Source organism: Crotalus tigris, unplaced genomic scaffold, assembly GCF_016545835.1.
Source record: "Crotalus tigris isolate CLP2741 ecotype Arizona unplaced genomic scaffold, ASM1654583v1 scf7180000017623.1712378, whole genome shotgun sequence".
NCBI classification, from domain to species: Eukaryota; Metazoa; Chordata; class Lepidosauria; order Squamata; family Viperidae; genus Crotalus; species Crotalus tigris.
The window spans coordinates 1,415,590-1,439,372 of record NW_024096518.1 but is presented as its reverse complement, the minus strand read 5'-3'; the positions used below and the strand labels follow the sequence as shown (position 1 = coordinate 1,439,372).

Sequence of the window (23,783 nt, the reverse complement as noted above, 5' to 3'; positions counted from 1 at the left end):
TGTCCAGACTACCCTTTTATGGCTACGTCAGCTTCAGGCCAGAGTACCTGCTGAGGACATTCGAAACCACCAGGACCTAAGCAAAATGGTAGCGGCCACTGAGTAAGCTGCAGATGCTACTCTTCAGTCGGCCAGCTTTGCTTCTAGGTCCATAGCATCCAACATCACAGCCAGAAGGATGCTATGGTTGAAACACTGGCAGGCTGGCGCCAAGGCCAAATGGCGTCTAGCGACTGCTCCTTATCTGGGCACTAATTTATTTGGGGAGGCCCTGGCTCCGTACCTTGTGGAAAACAAGGACAAGTGGAAGGTCATGGCTCACTTGAACAAAAAGTCTGATAAGCGTCCCGCTCCGTACTTTCGTAGGCAGTCCTTTCGGCCAGCAGCAGGCCCAACAGTTACTCAGCCCTCCCGCTCATACACTCCCAGACAGGAGAGACCATATGACCGTCCTTATGATAGACCAGGCTTTTGGTCCAGACAGCAGAGCCAGTCTAAGCGGCCATTTTGAGGAGCAGGACACCCCTACAGGAAGTCCAAGTGACTCCTGCACTGTTCTTCCCATCGGGAGAAGGCTTCCACAAATGGGAACTCACTTCCACAGACAACTGGGTCTTACAAACCATCCAGTTTGGTCTGTCCTTGGAGTTTCTAGCCACGCCCCCGGACCGATTCATTGTCTGTTCCGTTTCCAGGGATCCACTCTAACAGGGACTCATGCAGGAGGCCATCCAACATCTTCTAGAGATTCAGGCCATAGAACCGGTACCGCCAGACCACAGGGGAGGGGGGTTCTATTCCATCCTCTGTGGTTCCCAAGGCCTCAGGAGGATGGAGAGCGATTCTGAATCTCAAACATCTCAACCATTACATCACTTACAAAAAGTTCAAGATGCAATCTCTTCAGTCCATCCTGGAGGGCATCAGACGGGGAGACTTCCTGGTGTCAGTAGACCTCACGGAAGCATACCTCCACATTCCTATTCATCCAGCTCACCGACGGTTCCTAAGGTTCTGTTACAGGGACAGGCATTTCCAGTACAAGGCCCTTTTTTTCTGCCTTTGTTCAGCACCCAGGGTGTTCACCAAGATCCTGGCCGTGCTAGCCACCCAGTTGAGGAAAATACCAATACACGTCCAGTGTTACCTGGACGACATCCTGATTCAAGCGTCATCCTTCCAGGCAGCTCAGGCAGACCTGAAACACACCATTCAGGTCCTTCAACAACATGGCTTCTCAGTCAATTTTCAAAAAAGCCAGACAGTTCCCTCATCCAGGCTTCTGCATCTGGGAGCTGTCATAGACACTACGAACTGCATGGTCTATCTCTCTCAGGAGCGAGTGGTCAGCATCAGGGACCTGGCTCGCCAGGTGTACAGGGAACGTACAGTTCCATTGGTCTTACTCTCCCAACTGTTGGGAAAGATGGTCTCCTGCATATCTATAGTCCCCTGGGCCAGACTCCACTTGCGAGACCTCCAATGGTTCCTCCTACCATTCCAGCAGGTGAATGCTAGCGCGTCCAACCATCAGGTCAGGGTCCCAGTTCACATTCGCAAGGCGCTACACTGGTGGTTCTCACAGGCGGTGACCAAAGGATCACCCTTTTTTTTTCCAAAAAAGTTTTTATTTTTCAATTATCAATTACATAAACAAAAAAGAAGAAATTTCACATTTGACAAAATAGAATGAATACACCTAGATGTCGCTTGCCCACCCCCCCGAAACTGCATCCGCCCTCTCTTATACTCTCCCTTACTTCCCTCCTCCTTCTCCCTCCCCTCCCCTCTCTCTCCCTTCCCCCTCTCCTCTCATCATCCTACTTCCTCCCTAACCTTTCTTCTCCTCTCTCATCCCTCTTCGGATACAGTACCGGGGAAATGCCCAAGCAACATCTCTCTCATAAGTTATCCCTTATTATCTTACTTTGATCCTATCATCTAACCTACCTACCCCCCCCGACCCCCCTCCCTCCCAGTCCCAAAAACCCACCCACCCCAATCTCCCCTCCCCCCCACTTCCCAGAGCTTGGCACAGGGTTTTCAAACATATTAAACAAAATCTACTTAACTTTAACTAATGCAAACTAAATCTAACTAAACCTATCCAACTATACAAATAACAAAATCAATAAGTTACTTTAACTCAAATACAAAACAAATTTAAACAAATTAAAGAAAATAAACCTATCCAACTATACAAATAACAAAATCAATAAGTTACTTTAACTCAAATACAAATTTAAACAAATTAAAGAAAATCAATTATCGAAATCAAATAATGCCAAATTTAAAACAAAAATTGTTCATAATCAAAACAATACTTTAAATCATCTCTACTCTAATCAAAGTTTACCCATTAAATCCCATATTTATTTTAACTTTTAACTAATACAAACTAAATCACAATAAGTAAAATGAAAATTATTCATAATCCAAACAAAACTTTTAATCATATCTACTCTAATCGTAATTTACCCATTAAATCCCACATTTATTCTTCATATAATTTATCCATCTTCTCCACACCGAGATGTGTATTTCTTTTGAACAATATAAACTTAGCTCTTAACTCTTTCCCCCCCAAACCCAAATAAATTTTGTGATAACCTTTTCTCCCAAATCAAAACCTTACAACATTCTTATCCACTTTTAATATATCATAATATATCTTTTATTTATTTATTTATTTATGAGACTTATATACCGCTTTAAGTGCAAGCGCTCTCTAAGCGGTGTACACCAGTAAGCAATGTATATATTTACATTGCCCCCAACAATCTGGGTCCTCATTTTACCCACCCCGGAAGGATGGAAGACTGAGTCAACCTTGAGCCGGTGAGATTTGAACCGCTGACCTGCTGAACACAGTCAGCTAAAGTGGCCTGCAGTACTGCACTCTAACTGCTGCGCCACCTCGGCTCATAAGTACTCTCAAATATTAAATGACCAAATTAAAACCTATCAACTATTCTCTCGAGCAGAAATCATAATTTTAAGCTTTTAAACTTTCCCCTAAAGAACAAAAATTTAACTTTATACATTTATTAAAAGTTATAGTAAATACTCTCAGATATTAAATCCCTAGATTAAAGCCTATCAAATCTTCTCCCAGGCAAAGATCATAAATTTAAACTTTCCCCTATATAACAAAGATTTAACAAAACTCCTTATAACTAGCCAGCTGATATTCCAACTTCTCCTTCTATTATCTATTGCTTAGAAGATGACGAAGAACCTTCTGCTGTTCCATTATTTTACTTCTAAAAACTGCACGAGTCATGCCCAATTTCTTTGATAAATCTTCTGTTGAAGAGGACTGCTGCAAAGGTACAACCTGCATATTTTCTTCAATCAGTTGCTCTTCCGGCTTTTCTTCCACCTTTGTCTTACTTCTAAAAGCTCCACAAGTACTCAATTTCATTAATGAATCTTCTGTCAAAAAAGATTGTTGCAAAGGTTTAACCTGCAAATCTTCTATCAGTTGCTCTTCCAACTATTCTTCTAATACCTCCGTTCTAAAAGCTGTGCGAGTCATGCCCAATTTCTTTGATGAATCTTCTTTTAAGGAGAACTGCTGCAAAGGTTCAACCTGCATATTTTCTTCAATCAGCTGCTCTTCCAGCTTTTCTTCCACCTTTATTTTACTTCTAAAAGCTCCACAAGTACTCAATTTCATTAATGAATCTTCTGTCAAGAGAGATTGTTGCAAAGGTTTAACCTGCATATCTTCTATCAATTGCTCTTCCAATTTTTCTTCTAATATCTCAGCTGTAGGTAATAAAGAGCCCGCCTTCAAAACAGAAGTATAAAAATCTTTCGCTTTTAAAATTGTATCAAGTCTGTAGCGTGTCCCGGCATAATTCACCACTATTCCAGCCGGTATCTCCCATCTGAAACGAATCTGTCGCCTCTTAAGCTCATCAGCCAAAAAAGCAAAATGATTTCTTACTTTGAGAATTCTTGAAGGTAGTTCTTTCAGAAGTATAACATCCTGGGCTGCAATTTGAAATCTCTGCTTGTAAAATTTTATTACGAAGTGATCTACTAAAAAAATAAATAACCACATCTCGTGGCAGATTCCTCTGTCTTGCAACCCTTGAGTTAACCCTAAAAACTTTTTCTGTCTCTCTCAATATTTCTTCAGGCTCGGATTCCAAAATAAGAGCTATATCCTTTGCAACCACTTGTCTCAAATCTTCTTGATTATTTTCCTGCATTCCCCTTATTCTTAAAGCAAATTCCATACTTCTGTATTGTAACATAGTAATTTCATCCTGAATTATTTCCACCTTATTTTCTATTTTATCTTCCAATTTTTCAGAATTTTCTACAGCAACATCAATACGCTGATCCAAACGATCTATGTGATCAGCAAACTTCTGAAGCACAGATGCTATATCTTCTCTCAATTTCCTAAATTTATTTTCAATAATTTCACTTATCTCTTTTTCAATCCGTCGTACACTATCTTCCAAAGTGTCCTGTAAGTCTTTAGGTAAAACTACTGGTAAAGCTAAGAAAAGAGGTGGAAATTTAGACTCAACTTGCTGAGCTGTCTGCATTACCAAAGAGGAGATTGAGGCTTTAGAAACAAAAGCTCCAAAATACTTTGAAGCCATCTTAAAAAAAAAAAAAACTCTTAAAATCTTATAAAACTTTTAACAAAGAGAGAGAGAGAGAGAAAAGAAGACAAAAGGAGGGGAAAAAAGACAAAAACTCCCTGTGTAAATTAAAAAAGAAGAAGAAAAAAGAAAGCTGTTACATTGTTTCAAATTAAAGTTCCAGTCCTTTCACTCTTAAAAACAACATCTCAGCACCATTTTTCACCCCTGTCAAATAAGAAAAGAGAGAAGATGAAATCTTTTCCAGAGTTAAAGTCTCAAAATAATCACAGATATAATCTCCCTGGTCAGCTCTGTCTGCTTTAAATTTTACTCACAAATTCATTTTGAAAGCAGATGTGTAAGCAGCATCTAGCTTTGCCCCCCCAAAAAAATTAGAGCAAAGGCATCCTGGAATGTGGAGAACGCCTCAGACTCCGTGGGAGCTCTCACCCTCCAGCCACGAAAGAAAAAAAACTTTGGGGTCTCTCAGGGAGCCCTGCCACTATCCGAGGGAAACTCATCTCCTCCCCTTTGCCCAGGGAGAGAGATTCCAAGCCGCGAGATGACTGTTGCTTGCTGTCTCAGCTGGCTTTGACACATTCCAGGGCGGATGGCTGAGAACAGCCGCCATCGGCGCCGCCGTCACAGGAACCCAAAGGATCACCCTTTAAGGAACCGGACCGCATCACAATCACGACAGATGCCAGTCTGTTCGGTTGGGGAGCCCATCTACAGTCTCAGTTTGCACAGGCCGTTGGTCCCGCGCAGACTTGAGACACAACATCAATTGGCTGGAGCTCAGGGCCATCCACCTAGCTCTTCGCCAATTCAGACAATGGATCAGGGGTCGTCATGTTCTGATCCTTATGGACAACGTGGCGTCCAAGGCGCACGTCAATCGTCAGGGGGGCACCAGGTCCCTCATGTCCGAGGCACGGCTCCTGGGTTCCTGGGCAGAGTCCAACCTGGCCTCTCTCAGGGCCGAACACATCTCGGGGGGTTGAGAACCAGCAAGCAGACCTTTTGAGTCGCTCTACAGTGGATCCCTCAGAGTGGGGATTGCATCTGGATCTGTTCTCCGAGATCTCTCACAGGTTCGGCCATCCAATTCTCGACCTGTTTGTGTCGTCAACCAATGCCCAACTCCCCAGGTACTACTACTGCTATTTCCTTCCAGGGGCGGAGGGGACGGATGCCTTGTGGACCCCGTGGCCACAAGGTCTTCTTTACGCCTTCCCTCCCCTCCCACTCATACCGGCGACCATCCGCAAGCTACTCCAGGAGCAGGCAGAAGTGATCCTCGTGGCCCCGTACTGGCCACAGAGGCCATGGTTTGCCGACTTGATGAATCTCTCCCGGTCTCCTCCGTGGAAGATTCCTCCTCATCGCGTGTCATTACACCAGTGGACCCTCCAACACCCGGACCCTCAATGGTTACAGTTGACCGTCTGGCGCTTGAGCGCAGTATAATGACACAAGAATTATTTTCCCCTCGCGCCATTACCATGATTCAGGTTTCTCGTCGTCCAGCAACCAATTGCATTTATGATTCGACTTGGAAAAATTTTTGCCATTGATGTCGAAGGCGACAACTTGATATTTCCAAATTGACCATCCCTCAGATCATAGATTATCTTTTGGATGGTCTGGACAGAGGCCTCGCCCCTGCGACTATTCGCAGACAGGTGGCAGCCCTGTCAACATTACTCACTTGTGCGGATTCCGTTCCCTTAGCTCACCATCCTAGGATTCGTGCCTTTATCAAGGGTGCGTGCAACACCAGGCCTCCCGTGGTACGCAGGTACCCTTCTTGGGAATTGCCTCATGTCCTTCCGCTCTAACAAAACCACCCTTTGAACCCATAGCAACTATTCCGTTGCGGAACCTGTCTCTTAAGGTGGTGTTCTTAATCGCCATCACGTCAGCCAGACATATCTCTGAGCTGACCGCCTTATCAGTCAGGAATGACCTTTGTATCTTTCACAGCGATTGGGTGGTCCTTTGTCTGGACCCCACCTTTGTACCCAAGGTAAACTCACACTTCCACAGAGCACAGGAAGTCACCTTACCAAATTTTTGTCCCAATCCTTCCCATGACTTGGAGTGGCAATGGCACATGTTGGATGCCCACAGAGTGCTGCGGCGTTATATGAAGCGCACAGAGCCTTTTCGTAGGTCTGAGGCCCTATTTGTTTCCTTTTGTCTGGCTTCTTTGGGACAGAAAGTTTCCGCTGGCACTATTGGCAGGTGGATCAGGGACTGCCCATTCCACTCACAGTGCTGCGACTTCTGCAGCATGGGCCACTCAGGCATCCATCAAGGAGATTTGCAGGGCTGCAACATGATCCTCGCCCTCCCCGTTTGTACGCCATTACAGAATCGACTGCTTCACTTCAGCGGACGCCTCCTTTGGTCGGAGGGTCCTCCAGCAAGTGGTCTCCGGGGGCACTATTCCGGCTTTATCTGTTTCCCACCCATCAGGACAGTGAGGCTTTGGTATGTCCCATTGGTGGATTCTCCATCTACTGTACTGGAGAAGGGGCGTTGTCTTACCTGACCGCCTTTTCTCAGTATGGAGATGGAGAATCCTCACACACCCTTTAGGTCAGTTAGGCCGCATTTAAGGGTTTGAGAGCCAACACCTCCTCCACTTTCAGCCACTTCGCCCTCATTAAGACTGGATCTTCTGCAGTCTTAACGAGGGCATGTCAAGTTTGGCTACTTGGTCTCAAGAGCAGGCAGACAGAGAAAACCCATTGGTGGATTCTCCATCTCCGTACTGAGAAAAGGCATTCAAGTAAGACAACGCCCCTTCTGCAGAATCCCTTGAAGGTTTTCAATTCTAAGGTTATTACTTTAATATTCTCATAAACATATTAAATATTTATAAAATACCTAAAATAGGTAAGTTCTTAGCCAGCTTTATGGTCTAAATAAACACTTTCTAATTAACACTGATACTTTATTACTGAAATTAATTACAGATGTTTTGTTCTCTTTCTCTCATTAGTCACTCAGATATGATACCAGCTACTTTGTGGAATATTTTGCTCTTGATCTTCTAATGGAAAATGGAGAATGTTGTGGTGTTATTGCACTTTGCATAGAAGATGGCACAATACATCGTTTTAGAGCAAAGAATACAGTTATTGCCACTGGGTAATATGTTTATTTTATTTATTTTATTTTTAAAATTTATAAGCCGCCCTACTCCCGCAGGACTCTGGGCGGCTAACAATAAAAACACCATAAAACATGACAAAACAAACAGTACAATAACAGTCATCCAGGGGTCAGATTTTATAAACCCCAGGCCTGTCAGAAAAGCCAGGTCTTAAGCAGCTTTCGGAAAACCAACAGGGTGGGAGCGGTCCTAATCTCCGGGGGGAGCTGGTTCCAAGACGTGGGTGCCATCACAGAGAAAGCCCTCCTCCGCGGCCCCGCCAAATGGCACTGCTTGGCCGACGGGACCTGAAGGAGGCCCAGCCTGTGGGATCTAACCGGATGAAGGGAACTATGAGGTAGTAGGCGGTCTCGCAAATAGCCTGGCCCTGAGCCATATAGGGCTTTAAAGGTAATAACCAACACCTTGAATTGGACCCGGAGACCAATAGGCAATCAGTGCAGCTCACAGAGGATAGGTGTAACGTGGGTATATCGAGGAGCACCCACTATCACTCGCGCGGCTGCATTCTGGACCAACTGTAGTCTCCGAATACTTTTCAAGGGTAGCCCCATGTAGAGCGCATTGCAGTAGTCCAGACGTGAGGTGACAAGGGCATGAGTGACTGTAAGGAGAGCCTCCTGGTCCAGGTAGGGTCACAACTGGTGCAACAGACGAACTTGTGCAAAGGTCCTCCCAGCCACAGCCGTCAAATGATGTTCCAAATTCAGCTGTGGATCATATGAAGAAATGTCAATGGGCCTTCTTGTTTTAATTCATCCAGCATTATCATTTTTGCGTATAATATAATATGCCACTAGTTGATATTCTTCCATGCATTTTTGCCTTTCTTCTAGCTGAGATAGGGCATGAGAAATGTTATGCAGCCCATATCTTCCATACTTGAATGTAGCTATAACATTTTTGTTAAAATGGAAAATACTTCTTTTTGCATGGGTACATCTAATACAGGAAAGATGGTAGGATCGCTTCACTGGATGTGTTCTAGCAGAAGTTAGACAGGAATTATTTACTGTAAATGCCTACACTGAGCACAATATTAGGCTTGATAGCCTAAATCAGGGGTGTCAAACTACCGACTCACGGGCCGGTTGCATAATATAGAGGCCGCACCCACCCCAGTTCCGGCAATGCAAAAAACGCGATACATTGCGTCACATCACATGACGTGGCGAGTTTGACATTCATGGCCTAATGATCCTTTCAAATAGTTTCCATTAAAGTGAGTTTCATTCTAAAATAGGTTTGTCAACTTCTAAAGAGTTGGGAGCTGCAGTTCAGCTGTGTTTTTTTAGAAATATCAGTGGTGATTGTTTTCGTCAATTTTTAGCCTTCTGGATATTTGCTTTCTGTAGGATTCCGATTCCTAATATTAAAACTTCTGAAGTGTAAAGAAACATCAAGATTGGTTTCAAAAATTGTGATTTTTTTTATTGTCTATGAGCTGGGAAATGCTAAAGATGGAAAGTTCTCTGAGTTAAATTGTTCCTATTCCTACCATGCTGCTGCTGCTGATAATGATGATATGCGTGTGTGTTACTTAAAAAAACAAAAAAATTTATTAAAATGTGACCATTTTGCTTTTAAATGCCGGCTGCATGATCTGAAGTGTGTTGGTGGAAAGTTGAAATGGGGTAATGGAAAGGTACTAAATAAGTGCAGGTTGCTTATCCCTTTTTAAGTATTGGGATCAATATTTTTCAAAGAAGCACGAGAATCTGATTTAAAAATCTGTATTTCAGATACACAATAAGCCACCCTTTGGAAGAATGGCATATTATGATCTATAACAGTGAAGAAACAGGAAAATTACTTAATAGTGACTCACAGATGGTATGACTACACATTGCTAAGATGCAAGTTGATAACATTATTAGGGCAAGCTCAAATAAATGTTGTAAGTGGAATGTTTTAAAACATTAAAAAGATAACATTCATTATCATATATGTTGGTATTAATGTTACTCATGAAACATTTGCTTTCATGGTTTATGAGTAGTAGATGCTAACTGTTAACTTTTTCCAGAGGATATGGGCGCACATATTTTAGCTGTACTTCTGCTCACACTTGTACTGGAGATGGCACAGCAATGGTTACACGGGCAGGCCTACCTTGCCAGGATTTGGAATTTGTGCAATTCCATCCCACAGGTAAAAGCTATCTTAATTCTGTTGCAGGAAATTAAGTTTTGCAGCTAATCCTTTATTTTCTTAATTTTTTAAAATCAAAATGTTGTGCTATAGAAATTATGTATGTCTATTCATTGTTTTTATTTGTTAACCTCTTCAATAGATTGCAAGAATCCTATAGATCTTGTATACCTTTAGCAATTTTAGCAAAGTAAAAAAAAACCCATGAAGTTCTAATTTATTTAATTAGCTTCAGTTATATGAGAATTTAACAAATATAGGCAGACTCAAAAACATACTCCAGAATATTCAAACAAACTGCACAGAAAATAAAATGAAGTGCCAAAGTTGAGTCCTGGGTACCTGTGCTGCAAAATGTTTGTTAATGGCCTGAGCATGGATATGGAGAGGATGCATTTTCAGATTTCAGAAAACTCTATGATAATTCATAATTTATAATAATATTCAAATGATATTGATAGAGAAATGGATTGAAAATAACAGACTGAAACGTAACAGAAACACTTAAAAGGTTATTTGAATAGGACAAAAAAATAAACTGTAGAAATATAGGACCTGATTTGATAATAGTATTTATCAAATAATCTTGGAATAAGAATTAAGCTTCATTTACGCAATTTGATATTACTGCATAAAAGGATATTCAATATTCAACATTAATACATATAGGGAGTAATAGTACCACTCTATTCTGAATTGATCAGATTAAATGCTGATCTGAAAGGCATGATAGAAAGATATGAAGAAAGAGCATGACCTGTTCTCGTTATTTAGAGTACAGAATTCAAAATAATGGATTTTAATCAGAAGAACACTGATTTACTATTCACAGCCATTAAAAAATCCTAACCAAACTGATTTTCAGTGGAACTACTTTGTCCATGATTATGGGCATTTTCTAAAAAAAATTGTTCATTATGTTTCCAGCATTGAACAGATTTTGAATTTAGTGGCTTAAGTAGCATATTCCAGTACTGTGATTACAGTATATAAAGATTGGAAATTTTGTATTCTATAAAATTGTAACATTTGTATTTTGAGGAAAGTAAATTTTTAAATGTGGGCAAAATAAAAATATAAAAAAAAGATAGCAGAATAAAAATATAGAAATAATGTAGAATAATCAAATACAGGTAGTCCTTAACTTACAACAGTTCATTTTAGTGACTGTTCAAGTTACAACAGCACTGAAAAAGTGACATCCCCAGGTGTTAAGTTAGTCGTGGGAAAGGGGAGATAACATCGGGTCAACTCTGGTCATAGTAGCGATGTGTAGTAGCGATGTTTAGATGACTCTTTGCATCTTCTCTTAAGAGCAGAGAGGTAAGCCAATTGCCGGAGGTTGTATTCCTTTCTTCCTCCCCCTTTGCTAGCTGACAGTTTAGGGAGAAGAAAGTACAGAGAGAAATAATGCAGGAAAGCGAAGTGTTACATTGTAGTGATAGAGAAAGAATGCAGGAAAGCAAAGTGTTATATTGTAGCAAAAGAGGAAGCTAAGGCAATAAACCCGCGATCCTTCCCTCCTCCCCACTAGGAGTATGGCAGAACCCAGGGAGAGAAGAGAATGGAATTTGGGTCAGAGAAGAAAAGCAAGGGAAGTATGAAATCAGAGAGATATGGGTTCTGACACTTTCTCATTATTCTTGAAGTGAGTCCCTCTGATGTGCATTGAATAATAAATACTGTAGTGAGTCTTAATCATTTGTTTTGGTTCCTGTGTTTCAATTTCACAGTATCACTCCTAACATTAATGGTATTATAAAAAAATAAAGCTAACAAGAATAATTACAACTAGTCCTCATTTAATGTCCAGTTATTCAGCAGCTAAAGTTATAATGATGCTTAAAAAATGGACTTGTGCCTGTCCTTGAACTTATGACCATTGTAGCATACCCGCAGTTACTCAATAAAAAATTGAGAATGGAGAGCCCCAATGTTTAAAATCAGGAGAAATGCCAATACCAAGCACCCAACATAGACCTATTCTATGTGAGATTATAGCTGCTGTCTATAATATAATTATGAAATTCTGAAGAAAATACAACTTTAAAAAGGCTGACTGGCCCAAATTTTCTGTGACCTGGATGAAAAAATGTTGATTCAAACCCCACATTTTATGATAAGTTTGTAGATGCCATTCAGAAAAGCTCCAGGAAATTTATTTCTTGAGGATGCAGAACCTCCTGTATTCAAGGTCTAAGACATGAAACCATTGATCTATAGATTGCGTACTTTATCCATTTTTTAATACAAATTTTTTTATTAGTTTTCCAGTTTTACAATTGAGTATCTAGAAAGCAACATGGTGATTGGGTTAGTCAATAATTCAATAACATCTTTAATACATATCTCAGGTTGCATCATCTAACATTCCTTCTCTATTTCCCTTAACATTTGCTATATCATAATTAAGCTAGTAAATTTCTAATTATATCAAACTCAGTTAAAACACTTATCAATATGTTTGCTTATACATATCCATGTCCTGTTTTTAAGTTTTACCTAATTTTAATTATTAATTGCAATATTCAAATTTAACCTTGAATATCCATAAATATTTAATTTTCAGGTAGCCCAAATTTCCTTTATTTCACTACATAAAAGTTATACTATCTAAATTACATATATTACTTACATAAATATATTCTTATTTTATTTCATAAACGTTTTCTATTTCTCATCCTAGTATATCACCACAACAATGGAGTATCCTTTATTATCTAAATCTATAATCTGCATTATGTGGGCTAAACAATAATTCAGAGCTGTTTCCTGATAATTAATTTTCATTTCCCTTATAAATCTAAGTCTTCAATAATAAGCCAAATAATCCCTTATTTTTTACTATTTTCCAACAATATTTAAATCTAATAATCAAATTCCCTTCATCTCAAAGTTTCCCTTTAGCCCATTAATGAGACTTTAGGATCCTCTCTAATAAATTAGAAAGCCCCTAAGTTTCTTTTTATGCCAGCCAGGCTTCCATACCAATGCTTTTAGATCATCAGATAGATCTCCCTTCATTCTTGTGCATGTTACTTGAACTGAAGGAGACCATCTAATTGTTAATTTTCTAAAGAAACTGGCCCATTTATAATCATTAAGTTGTTGCCCTAGTGGCACAGATCCCCATATTTGCTCTAATATATTTGTCTTCCATTCGATCTGGTCTTCTTCTTCTTCAGGTTTTGTCTGGTTTAAGTAGTAAATCATGTCCAATTTTGTAGTTGTTGTTTGAAGGTGTAAGTTATTGATAGGCTGTACTTGTTGATCTTTAACGCCCTCCGTCTTGGTATTACTTTCTTCCATTTCCAATGTTTTTTGAATTGTAGGTTCTTTAGTTGCAATCAGGGATTGGTTATCTAAAATTTCAGTGCATTGTACTTGTTGATCTTTAAAATCCTCTGTCTTGGTGTTAATTTCTTCCGCTTCTGTTGTTTTTTGGATTGGAAATTCCTTAGTTGCAATCAGTGTTTTGCTTTGTAGATTTAAACTGGCACCTTTGTCTTTCAGTCTAGATTTAATTATCTCAGTAGCTTCAAGAATTTTTGCAACTATAGTTAGCTGAGATTTGTTGCTGGTCCTCCTCCATTCCTGGCATGGTTATAGATGGTCCTTTAGTGAAGGCTATTTATTAAACAAAAGTCAATAAGTATTCACCTCCACAGTAAAAAGCAGTTTCATCACCCAGCTGTTCTCTCAGCTTTTAATCTCTTTTAGTTAATACCAAGGACAGATCTGGGCTATGAGCAGGCCTCTTTGTCATGAATATTCACTTGCTATATCAACTTTCGCCACAACATGTCCTCGATAGCATTTAAAATCTTTTTCAAATCCCACGCTAGGTTTTTATCCAATTTAAGTTCTTTTTCATCTTTTTTACGAGTAGATAGAGTAGCAGGTCCCCATGAGAATAGGAACTTTTTGGGTCCCAAAATATCAAAAAGAAGCAAATCCAATGATTTAATTGTACGTTTCAGGGCTTTATTTCCCCTAAGTAGTCAGACGCCACCATTTTAGAGGGTGGGGGAAGGACATCCCCTTCCCTATCTCCTCAGCGGGGGAAGAAATTTCAAGAGGCTTTTTACAGGAAAATAGTTAGGATACAAAGAAGGTAAGATCTCACCCAATTCTTCCACGGTGCTTTCAAAAGTCCGTGCTAGTGATTTTGGCCTCGGCTGGTAGCGACTTAGTGATGGGCCATGTTAATGGCCGATCTTTTCCCTGTCGGTCCGAAGAACTGCCCGGGATCAATCGGGAGGGCTGTCGCCCTTCCATGATCACTCGGAGGTCCTCTTCATGCTTGTCGCCCCTCCAGGGTAACTTTCAACCCTTTTCAGGGTCTCCCGACGGGAGAAAACCAGATGACGGAGAGTGATCGTCCCACACGTCCACCAATGCCGCAATCGCAAACCAGAAGCTGCATACTTTATCCATTTTGAAGGAAACTCACTCAGCGAAGATACTGTTAGAGTTGGAGAAGAGGTAGTGTCAGCCATTTCAGAGCACAAAAGAGAAAGATGTATTAAGCTTATGGAGGAGCTAGATAAGAGTCGCTGCTGCCCAAAAGCACTGTCTCAACAACAACCCAGCCAAGTGATCACTATAGGCTAACATCTGAACTAACTAAATTGCCCATCAGCTGCACAAACACAGGAGGATAGTCAGAAACAAGGAATGAAACATGAACAATTTGACCATCCCTTTACTAGAGTTGGAAGAGGTATTAGATAGGTGTTAAGAATAGTAAAGCAGTTGGCATTGACAAGAATCTGGTCGAGCAGATTAAATATTTTGGACCTAAAATGAAATAATGGTCACTCAGCCTCTAGAACAGATACTTAAACATTGTTCAGATACCCAAGGTAGGAAGGATGCCCATATGATAGCCACTTTAAACCAAGCAACCCATCAGAATATCTGAAAAGCTTCAGCCCATATCTCTTCTCAGTCACTTATACAAGGTATTTGAACGTTTAATCATGAACCGATTGTCTGCAACAATAGAGCCCCTGCTCATACCACAGCAAACTGGTTTCAGACTCAGTTCAAATTCTCAACCTAACACAATACATAGAGGATGACTTCAAACTGAAGGAAATCACAGGAATGGTGTTCATAGATCTCACCATGGCTTAAAATACAGTCAACCATGCAGCTCTGTTGAAGAAAGTAATCCATCTTACAAAGGATTTTAAATTCATAAAATTTATAGGATGCCTACAAGAAAATCATAGATTTTATGTGGATTTTTGTGGACAACATAGTTAGAACTCAAAGAAGTGGATTTCCTCAGGACAGTGTGGTAGCTCATATGCTATTTAACATATACAGCAGTTACTAACCATTGCCAGAAGCTTAAGCCAACAATCTGGCAACAATAATGCAGAGTATAACTTTGAGGCTGTCAAGGAAAAAGTGACCAAGGCTCTGAACCGAATGACTACTTAATAGGTAAGAGCAGTAGTGGTGCAGTTGTTAGAATGCACTGCCATCCTGACTGACTCAAACTTGATTCAGGTTTCCATCCTTCCAAGGTCAGTAAAATGAGGACCCAAATTGTTGGGGGCAATATACTGACTCTGTTAACTGCTTAGAGAGTGCTGTAAAGCACTATGAAGTGATATATGAGTTTTATTGCTATTGCTATACTACAAAGATAACCAGCTGAAACCAAACTGCCCAAAAGCATAAGATTGTGCTTTCCACTTGAAAAACTGTGATGCATTAAGAATGATCATATATAATGGAATGGTGATCAGCCTAGAACATCATGCTACTCCTAAATATCTGGGAGTAATTCTGGACCACCCACTTACCTTTCAGAACCATTGTTTTAATACTAAACAGAAAATATTTGCTAGGAACAATATTCTGAAAAAAATAATGGGCACAAGAGGAAGTCCCAACCACGCAGATTAATAACTTCTGCATTAGCCCTATGTTACTCTTGGAGAATATGCCAGCTCTGTTTGGTATAGATCAAAACATGCAAAACAAATGGAAATGGCCTTAAATGAAACAGCAAGATTGGTCATAGGGTATCTAAAACCGACTCAATACAAAAGATGCATTATGTAGCTGGTATTCCCCCTCTAAAGTTCCATAGGGAAAGTGTTGCACAGAAAGAGTGGGTTAAAGTGATGGCTATAGAAACACCTTCAAGGTCAAGAATGAGTTCAAGGAACGGCTTCCTCAAAACTTTTGCCTCTCCTAACTATTAGCCATCATAGACCACCCTGGAACTATGAAAGGCAATTAAGCACTATCGGGCAACCTTGGCACATCCACACGACTGTCTACTGCATGGTCACGAACAACCTTGGCTGTATGGTAATCACTAAGGGATGGGAAGATCAAAGGACAATCTAAGAAAACACAAGATAAAATACTTAGTGTGAATATGGAGAATAACAATCCATCTCACATATACTACAATGCATTCAATATCCTTCAATGTACAGAGAGAAAATACTGTTGATGTAGTCTGGTAGTGGGTGAATATCATTTAGTTTTAATCCTATTTATTTTACATACTTTACATGTGCTATATTTCTATGATCTATTTTATACCTTATTTTACTTGCTCAGTGTTCAGTGTCTATATGTCTATAATTTTGAAGGTGCTTCTGACACAAATAATGTCCAGCTGCATCCGTGTCATTCCTTTTTGAAAATCCATAAAACTTGTGCGCCTTTTTCTATCCTGCAGTAGTCACCTATCTGCCTGCCAGCTTTTCTGCCTGAAACTTGCAAGTGCCTGTCAGTATTAATGATCCATGATGCTCAGTTAACAACAACAGCAGAGATAGCAGGGATTGTTATCACTAAGCAATGTGGTCATATGATATCGTATTTTGTAACTATCAGCTAGAGATGGACATACTAAACCAAATTATTAAGCACTAATTGTAAAGCTTTTGTTTGCTAATTATCTAACAGAGGAGTTAGTAGTAGTTTTTGTTGTGCACAAAAGCTTGAAATGCTTAAAAAAACACATTTATTACAGAATAAATTTTGTAGGGCTATGCTAATTTTGTTTGGTGCAGATAAAGACAACTTGGTAAGCAGACAATATGGTGAAGCTAGATAACCTTGAGATTAAAAGGTATAGAACAAAATTCCAGATTCTGTGTGAAGTTTCTTATATGTGGTGAATTTAAAAAAAGACGGTTGCCCATATAGAAATCAAGAAAGTTTAACTTTCAATTGATTGAAGTACAGGTAAGTCATAATGATTGTAAAATGGGTAAATCATATGATCTGATTTTATAACTTTTTTATAGCACTTGTTGAGCAAATCACTGCAGTTAAGTGAATCCACTGTTAATGTTGCTGTACAGATAGTCCTTAACTTACAACCACAACTGAGCTCAAAATTCCCATTACTAAGCAAGATATTTGTTAAGTGAGTTTTATCCCATTTTTGTCACAGTTGTTAAGTGAACCACTGCAGTTGTTAAATTAGTAAAACAGTTTTTAAGCGAATCTGTCTTCCCCATTGACTTGGCTTATCAGAAGGTTGCAAAAGGTGGTCACATGACTCCAGGACACTCAACAACTCTGCATACATGCTAGTTGTCAAGCATCTGAATGTAGACCATGTGACCATGGGGAAGCTGCAATGGTCATAAGTGTGAAAAATGATCATGTCATTTTTTTCAGTGCTGTTGTAGTTTCCAATGATCACTGAATGGTTGTAAATCACGAATTGCTTGTAGTTAAGTGAACTAGTGTTTTGCAATAACTGGAAGTAACTGCAGGTTTTTGGCAAAGCATTACAAAATCTGGTCACATGACTGGGATGCTGTTAAGGACATAAATGTAGTAGCAGTGTTGCTGAGCATCCGAAGTACAGTCAGATCCAGGTTGCCATCCCCTTTTTTGGGTACATTTAAATCAAAGATTACTTACAAAATGTTACTTGAAAGTTGGAAAGTTTTATTTATATCTTGCTTTAGGGATATAAATGTTAGACATTCACTTTCAAAATATAAGATAAATAGTGTTTTGGGGATGATAGAGATCATTGGTAAAATGTAATTTTAATATATTTTGCAGGTATTTATGGCGCTGGCTGTCTTATTACAGAAGGCTGTCGTGGTGAAGGAGGTATTTTAATTAACAATGAAGGAGAAAGATTTATGGAGAGATATGCTCCAGTTGCCAAAGATCTAGCTTCCAGAGATGTTGTATCTCGTTCTATGACTATTGAGATCCGTGAAGGAAGGCAAGTTTAATCTAACTATCAAGTCTATAAATGTGATTATAAAAGATGCAGAGTACAGTTAGCTAACTCAACATATTGTATCTTAAAGAATAAAATAGTTTATTTAAGATAATTATAAGGTTAATTTATAGATCTCTTAGGAGAAGAAGAATAAAAGACCCAGCTAAAATTTTGATTCCATAAGTAACATGTTTTGAAAAGTCTCTGTGAAAAACAATGAGAATACTGTGCTGCTCCACTGTCGTCAGAAAAACCTACTTGGATTAAACAGAAATAACACATTTTTTCTAATTTCTTTAAATGAATCTGCTTGCTTTGGTTAATTACAGAACAACCAAATTAATATATTTCATTTAGTGCAATACTTCTTTACAAGTTTTTCTAAGTTTTTTTCTTTTTCTTTTTAAAAATGTCTCCTTGGTTAGTTTTCTATAGACACTATAGGATTTGAGGTGGGTGACATTGGTAGTTGAATTGTCAAGTACATGCCGAAAAAAGACCATTACGTTGATATTTCATGATATTTTACTTCACATTCAGACATTGCTAAATGTTTCTTAATTCAATAGATGGTTTAATTTAATAGGATTATAGCAAAATTTGAGAACAAAGGTAAATAAACTAAATAAACCAACACTGTACAAACAATATATATATGCAAAACAAGCTACTGCATACAAATATATCTTTGCATTATTTGCTTGCAAAATAAAGCACAGCACATTTGTAAAACCCATTCATCCACAATTTAAAGTCCAATTTCCCTATAGCAAATTTTATTTTTTAAAAAACAGTGGTCTGGTAGCCATGAAGCTGTAATAAGTCATCTTTTTTGTTTAACTATGTGCTTATTTTTTTTTATTCTCTCAACACTCATTCACAGATAATTTTATCCAGTTTAAACAATGTGTAAGGATGTCATTATTCTGTGCTATTGTATTATTATTAAGAAGAAGAAATAGAAAAGGAGCAACTCAGCCATAAGCCAGAAAACATTCCAACTGCAATGATCGGAACAATCAAAACATTCCAAATTAACTCGAAACAAAACAGCTTGTTCTTGAAAGAGAACTCTTAAAATGCTTATGTTTTGTTTCAAGTTTAGATACTTGGAACTTTTACTTTGAGGTTAGCATATTTCAAAAAGCCTTTTACGCATCCCTGTTACAGGTTTGTTCCAGTTGTTTCATTTTATTCTTTTAAGGGAATACTTGTATTTGAAGTTTGTATTTATTTATTACTCTTTTATGCTGCCCATCTCATAGATATAGTGGCTTTAGGAGGCTTACAATATAATAAAAAGTAAAAAAGTAGAACAAAGCAAATTAAGAGAATTAAATAGAAAAGCTTAAAAAATATAGGTACTAAAATCAAATCAAATATAATTTGCAAGCACTTGACAGAATAATCTTATGATATATTTATATATTGGTCTTATGTTTGTATCTAAATAGTAGTAAGAAAAAAATATTTAACCACTGCGCCCTGGTGGCCCAGTGGTTAGAATGCAGTACTGCAGACTACTTCTGCTGACTCTTGGCTGCCAGCAGTTTGGCAGTTCGAGTCTCACTGGCTCAAGATTGACTCAGCCTTCCATCCTTCCAAGGTCGGTAAAATGAGGACCCAGATTGTTGGGGGCAATATGCTGACTCTATAAACTGCTTAGAGAGGGCTGTAAAACACTGAAGTGATATATAAGTCTAAGTGCTATTGCTATTAACATATCTTTTTAAAATAACAACAATAGAGGTTGTGGACCAGACAAAGATCACGTGTATTTGCAGTTGCACCATTTGCCACCACAGCAGCTAGCAATGCGTCTTCCTGGGATTTCAGAAACTGCTATGATATTTGCTGGTGTGGATGTCACAAAAGAGCCTATTCCTGTCCTACCTACGGTGCATTACAATATGGGAGGTATCCCTACAAACTACAAAGGACAGGTAATTTTCAAAATATGTATGTATGTATGTATGTATGTATGTATTACATTTATTATATTTATATACTGTCCATCTCACTATTGAATTTCAATTTAATAGACTAGAACAGTGATGGCAAACTTTTTAGAGATTGAATGCCCAAAACCCTCTTATGTATCATCGGTGCCGGGTGGGTGTGGCCCACTGGGTGGGCATGGCCCATTGGGTGGGCATGGCTGCGGTGGTAACGGCAGACTGGGTGGGACTAAAAAATTCGATCAATCCATTCCAACTTTGGGAGATCTTTTTTTTTCCCCGCGAGAAATTGAAATTGATTGATTGATTGATTTTTTTTGCACACAGCGGCGGGGGCCTAAAGCAAAAAGGTTTTACAAAACCCAGCTGAAGGCCTAGGACTGGTGTGATCACACGCGTGCCCACAGAGAGGACTCTGAGTGCCGCCTCTGGCACGCGTGACAAAGGTTCGCCACCACGGGGCTAGCCTATACTTCCCAATTTGCTCCTATGCATTGCCACACAATATCCCCTCCCTTTTGGTCACTAGTTCCTGCTTTTCACAACCCTCATTTTTTAAATAAGAACACAGAACTTCATAGGACTGGAAGAGACCTTGGAGGTCTTCTAGTCCAACCCCCCCCCCCCGCTCAAGGCAGGAGACCTTACAATATCCCTGTCAAGTGGCTGTCCAATCTCTTCTTAAAAACCAGTGATGGAGCAGCCACAACTTTGGGAGTCTAGCTGTTGCACTGATGAATTGTTCTCAGTGTCAGGAAATTTCTCCTTACTGGTGAGCTGCTTCTCTGTTTAACAAGCTTCCACCTAATGCTTCTTGTCCTGCCCTCTGGTGCTTTGGAGAGTAGCTTTGCCCTCTCTTCTCTGTAACAGCCCCTCAAATATTGCGACACTACTATCGTGTCCCCCTCTCCCCCAGTCTTTCTCTTTGATAGGCTAGGCCAGAGACCGAGTGCCCAAACCGCAACCCAAAACCAACTTATTTATCACAAAGTGCCAGGGCTGCATCAGCATTGTGGTGCCCTCGGGGGGGGGGGGTAGGGAGGCGCCTCTGAGTGCTGCTTCTGGCATGCAAAAAACAGGGTGCAAAGATGGCCACCGCCACACCGCGGGGTACAGATACAAGGCACTGCACCACACAAAAACAGGGCAGGGCTAGTGAGTATCACACAGGCACTAGTCCCGCGCACACATGCACGCATGTAAAAGGCTTCCCCCTCCCTTTTCTTCCAGTCCACCAATCAACAATGGTTGGTGACCTCTGCTCTACCACCTCTACTTGAGCTTGCCAGTCGACCGCTTCGCCTCCTTTGTGCTGGGTGGGGCTCCTGCTCTGGGAGGCGGTGGCGGCCTGATGGACCTGCTGTTGGCAGCGGTGGCGCACGTGCCAACAGAGAGGGCTCTGAGTGCCGCCTCTGGCACACGTGCCATAGGTTCGCCACTACTGGACTAGAAGTTTATATTTTATTACACTGTTTAAAGTTCTGACAATATATCAAAAAGACACTCTCATTAGTTTTCCTCCTGTGCCTTAATCTAGTATCAACATTTCTTTTATTATAAAGGGCCATGTCATGTTTAGTGTGTGTGTGTGTGTGTGTGTGATTTCTTCTTGCTGCCAGTCAGAAGCTGCTGTCTGCCAGAGGGGAAAGCATTCAACAAGCATGAACAACATACCTGATCTGGGTGAGACTATTTTCCTTCCTCTACGATTGTAAAACCTGTTCTTGGAAAAAAAAAAGTGACCTAAAAGCAAAAAACTCCCAGAAGAATAAAAGCGGCAGTTTAAGCCTTCCTGGGGGGAAATAGAGAAGACTATAAAATTATTTTGGACATAACAAAGGTTTTTTTTAAAAAAAAAAAAAAAAACTCCTGACTAGAAAGTTACAAAATGGATACCTAATGACATCTTGTGGTAAAAGAAAAGAATTACACCAACTTTTGTTTATATATTTTGTATATTTTTTCTATGTATTTTGTCTGGAGTGAGGGAACTTGGCCAGAAGCCCAGATACAGATTACAGACTGAATCCTTTGATGTCCCTAAACTTCATAGCCTTGTAGACTGCAACTGGAAAAAGAAAAAAAAATTCTTGGGCTGTTTTTTCTGCAGGATGGATTACAACTAAAATTATAAACTATTTTAAAGCCATCTGGCTTCTTTAGATTACAAATATTGTAGTTCCACAAACCACTCAGAAACAGAGTGAATGGTAAGGAATTACTAACAGTAAGACATTTGGATTATAACTTTGGCAGATTGGCAACTCTGGTTTTTCGGACAATTTTTTTTCTTTTTTTCTTGTTGTTTGGGGAGCCTATTGGATTATAAACTCTTTACATTAGAACTATGGATAATGGAAGTGTAAATATTGGTGACTTCCCTTGAAGAAGGCCCTATGGCCTATCAACTTTGAATCGTAGGACCTTGTGGATTATAAATTCTGACTGAGCAATAAATTTGGACTTTGGACAATCGTTCTGGAAGTGAGTCCTATAAACAGAAGTGGATTACAATTTTTTTTCCTTTTTTTTTCTTTTATATCTTGATCGCCCTTTTTTTTCTCAGGGAGCCTACTGGATTACAGAGACTAGATAAGAACTATAAGCTATGTAAAAGATACATTGGGTATTGAATATAAGATTAGTGGTTTGGTTTAAGGCAGGCATTGGGGAAAAGTATTAGAGCTGATAAAAGTTTGGGGAGTGGAAACAAAATGAGTGTTACGAATTTAACTAAAACTGGTAAGAAAATACCCTCAGCCCCGTCCTCCGCCTCTGCAAGCCCTGTGTATCAGAGATCAATCAAATCAGTGCTTCAACAAAAAAATTCTAATACCTTCAGAAGGAGATGCAAGCAACACTGCAAGCAATCCAAGAGGCAATTTCCTCACACAAAGAAGATACAAGGAAAAATCATGAGGAGACAAAAGATAACTTTGATAAAATGAATCAAGAAATTCACAATATAAACTCTCAATTAGAAAGCTTTAGACAGATGGTTACAAAGAATGAGCAAAGAATTCAGAAAATAGAAGACGTCAGTAGAGACTGATCAAAAGAAATAAAAGATGAAAACCAGAGGCTGATGTAGGCAAATAGAGAATTAGAAGATTCAATGGCAATTTTGAAAATGGAAAAGGCATTTTACTTCTCAAGATTTCAAAACATAATGGCGGATAAAGAAGAGGATCTTCAGACTTGATGACAAAACTATTGGCTGAAGCACTGGAAATTTGGAAACAGGAAATGGAAGGAGAGATAGATATTGCGAGAAGAAACAAAATCCCCAGAGAAGAACATGTCAGATTTGTCAAAAGAGATATAAAAGATGAGATATTGAGAAGAGCAAGAGATGATCCTCTGCATTATAAAGAAAAGGAAATTGTAGTGTTGAAGCAGATCCCCAGGAAAATAAGAGATTCATGAAGAGAATATCAATTCCTGACTAGAAAATTAATTGAAAAAGAATCAGCCATTTTAGATGGCTGATTCTGGAAGGGATTTTAATTAACTGGGACAAAGATACAGATTGGAGACTGCACTTAAAGCAACGGAATTTTATGAGAGATACAAAGCATTCTTGGAAGGGGAAAGTTTGGAATTTCGTGCAGAGAGAGAAACAAAGAAACAGGAAGAGGCAGTAATAGAAGGAG

General features: G+C 39.4%; 1 protein-coding gene across 2 annotated transcripts in view; it reads left to right on the top strand.

Annotated features, from left to right (window-relative positions):
* SDHA (succinate dehydrogenase complex flavoprotein subunit A) overlaps positions 1 to 23,783 on the top strand; it is a 98,561-nt gene that overhangs the window by 35,848 nt on the left and 38,930 nt on the right. For both annotated transcript variants that reach the window (XR_005555315.1, XM_039332099.1), the window contains exons 7-10: positions 7,618 to 7,766; positions 9,818 to 9,942; positions 18,004 to 18,172; positions 19,920 to 20,115. Coding sequence is in view for 1 of the 2 variants with exons in the window: in XM_039332099.1 (XP_039188033.1) it covers positions 7,618 to 7,766; positions 9,818 to 9,942; positions 18,004 to 18,172; positions 19,920 to 20,115 (639 nt within the window). In the remaining variant the exon portion in view is untranslated. The remainder of the gene's footprint in view (positions 1 to 7,617; positions 7,767 to 9,817; positions 9,943 to 18,003; positions 18,173 to 19,919; positions 20,116 to 23,783) is intronic.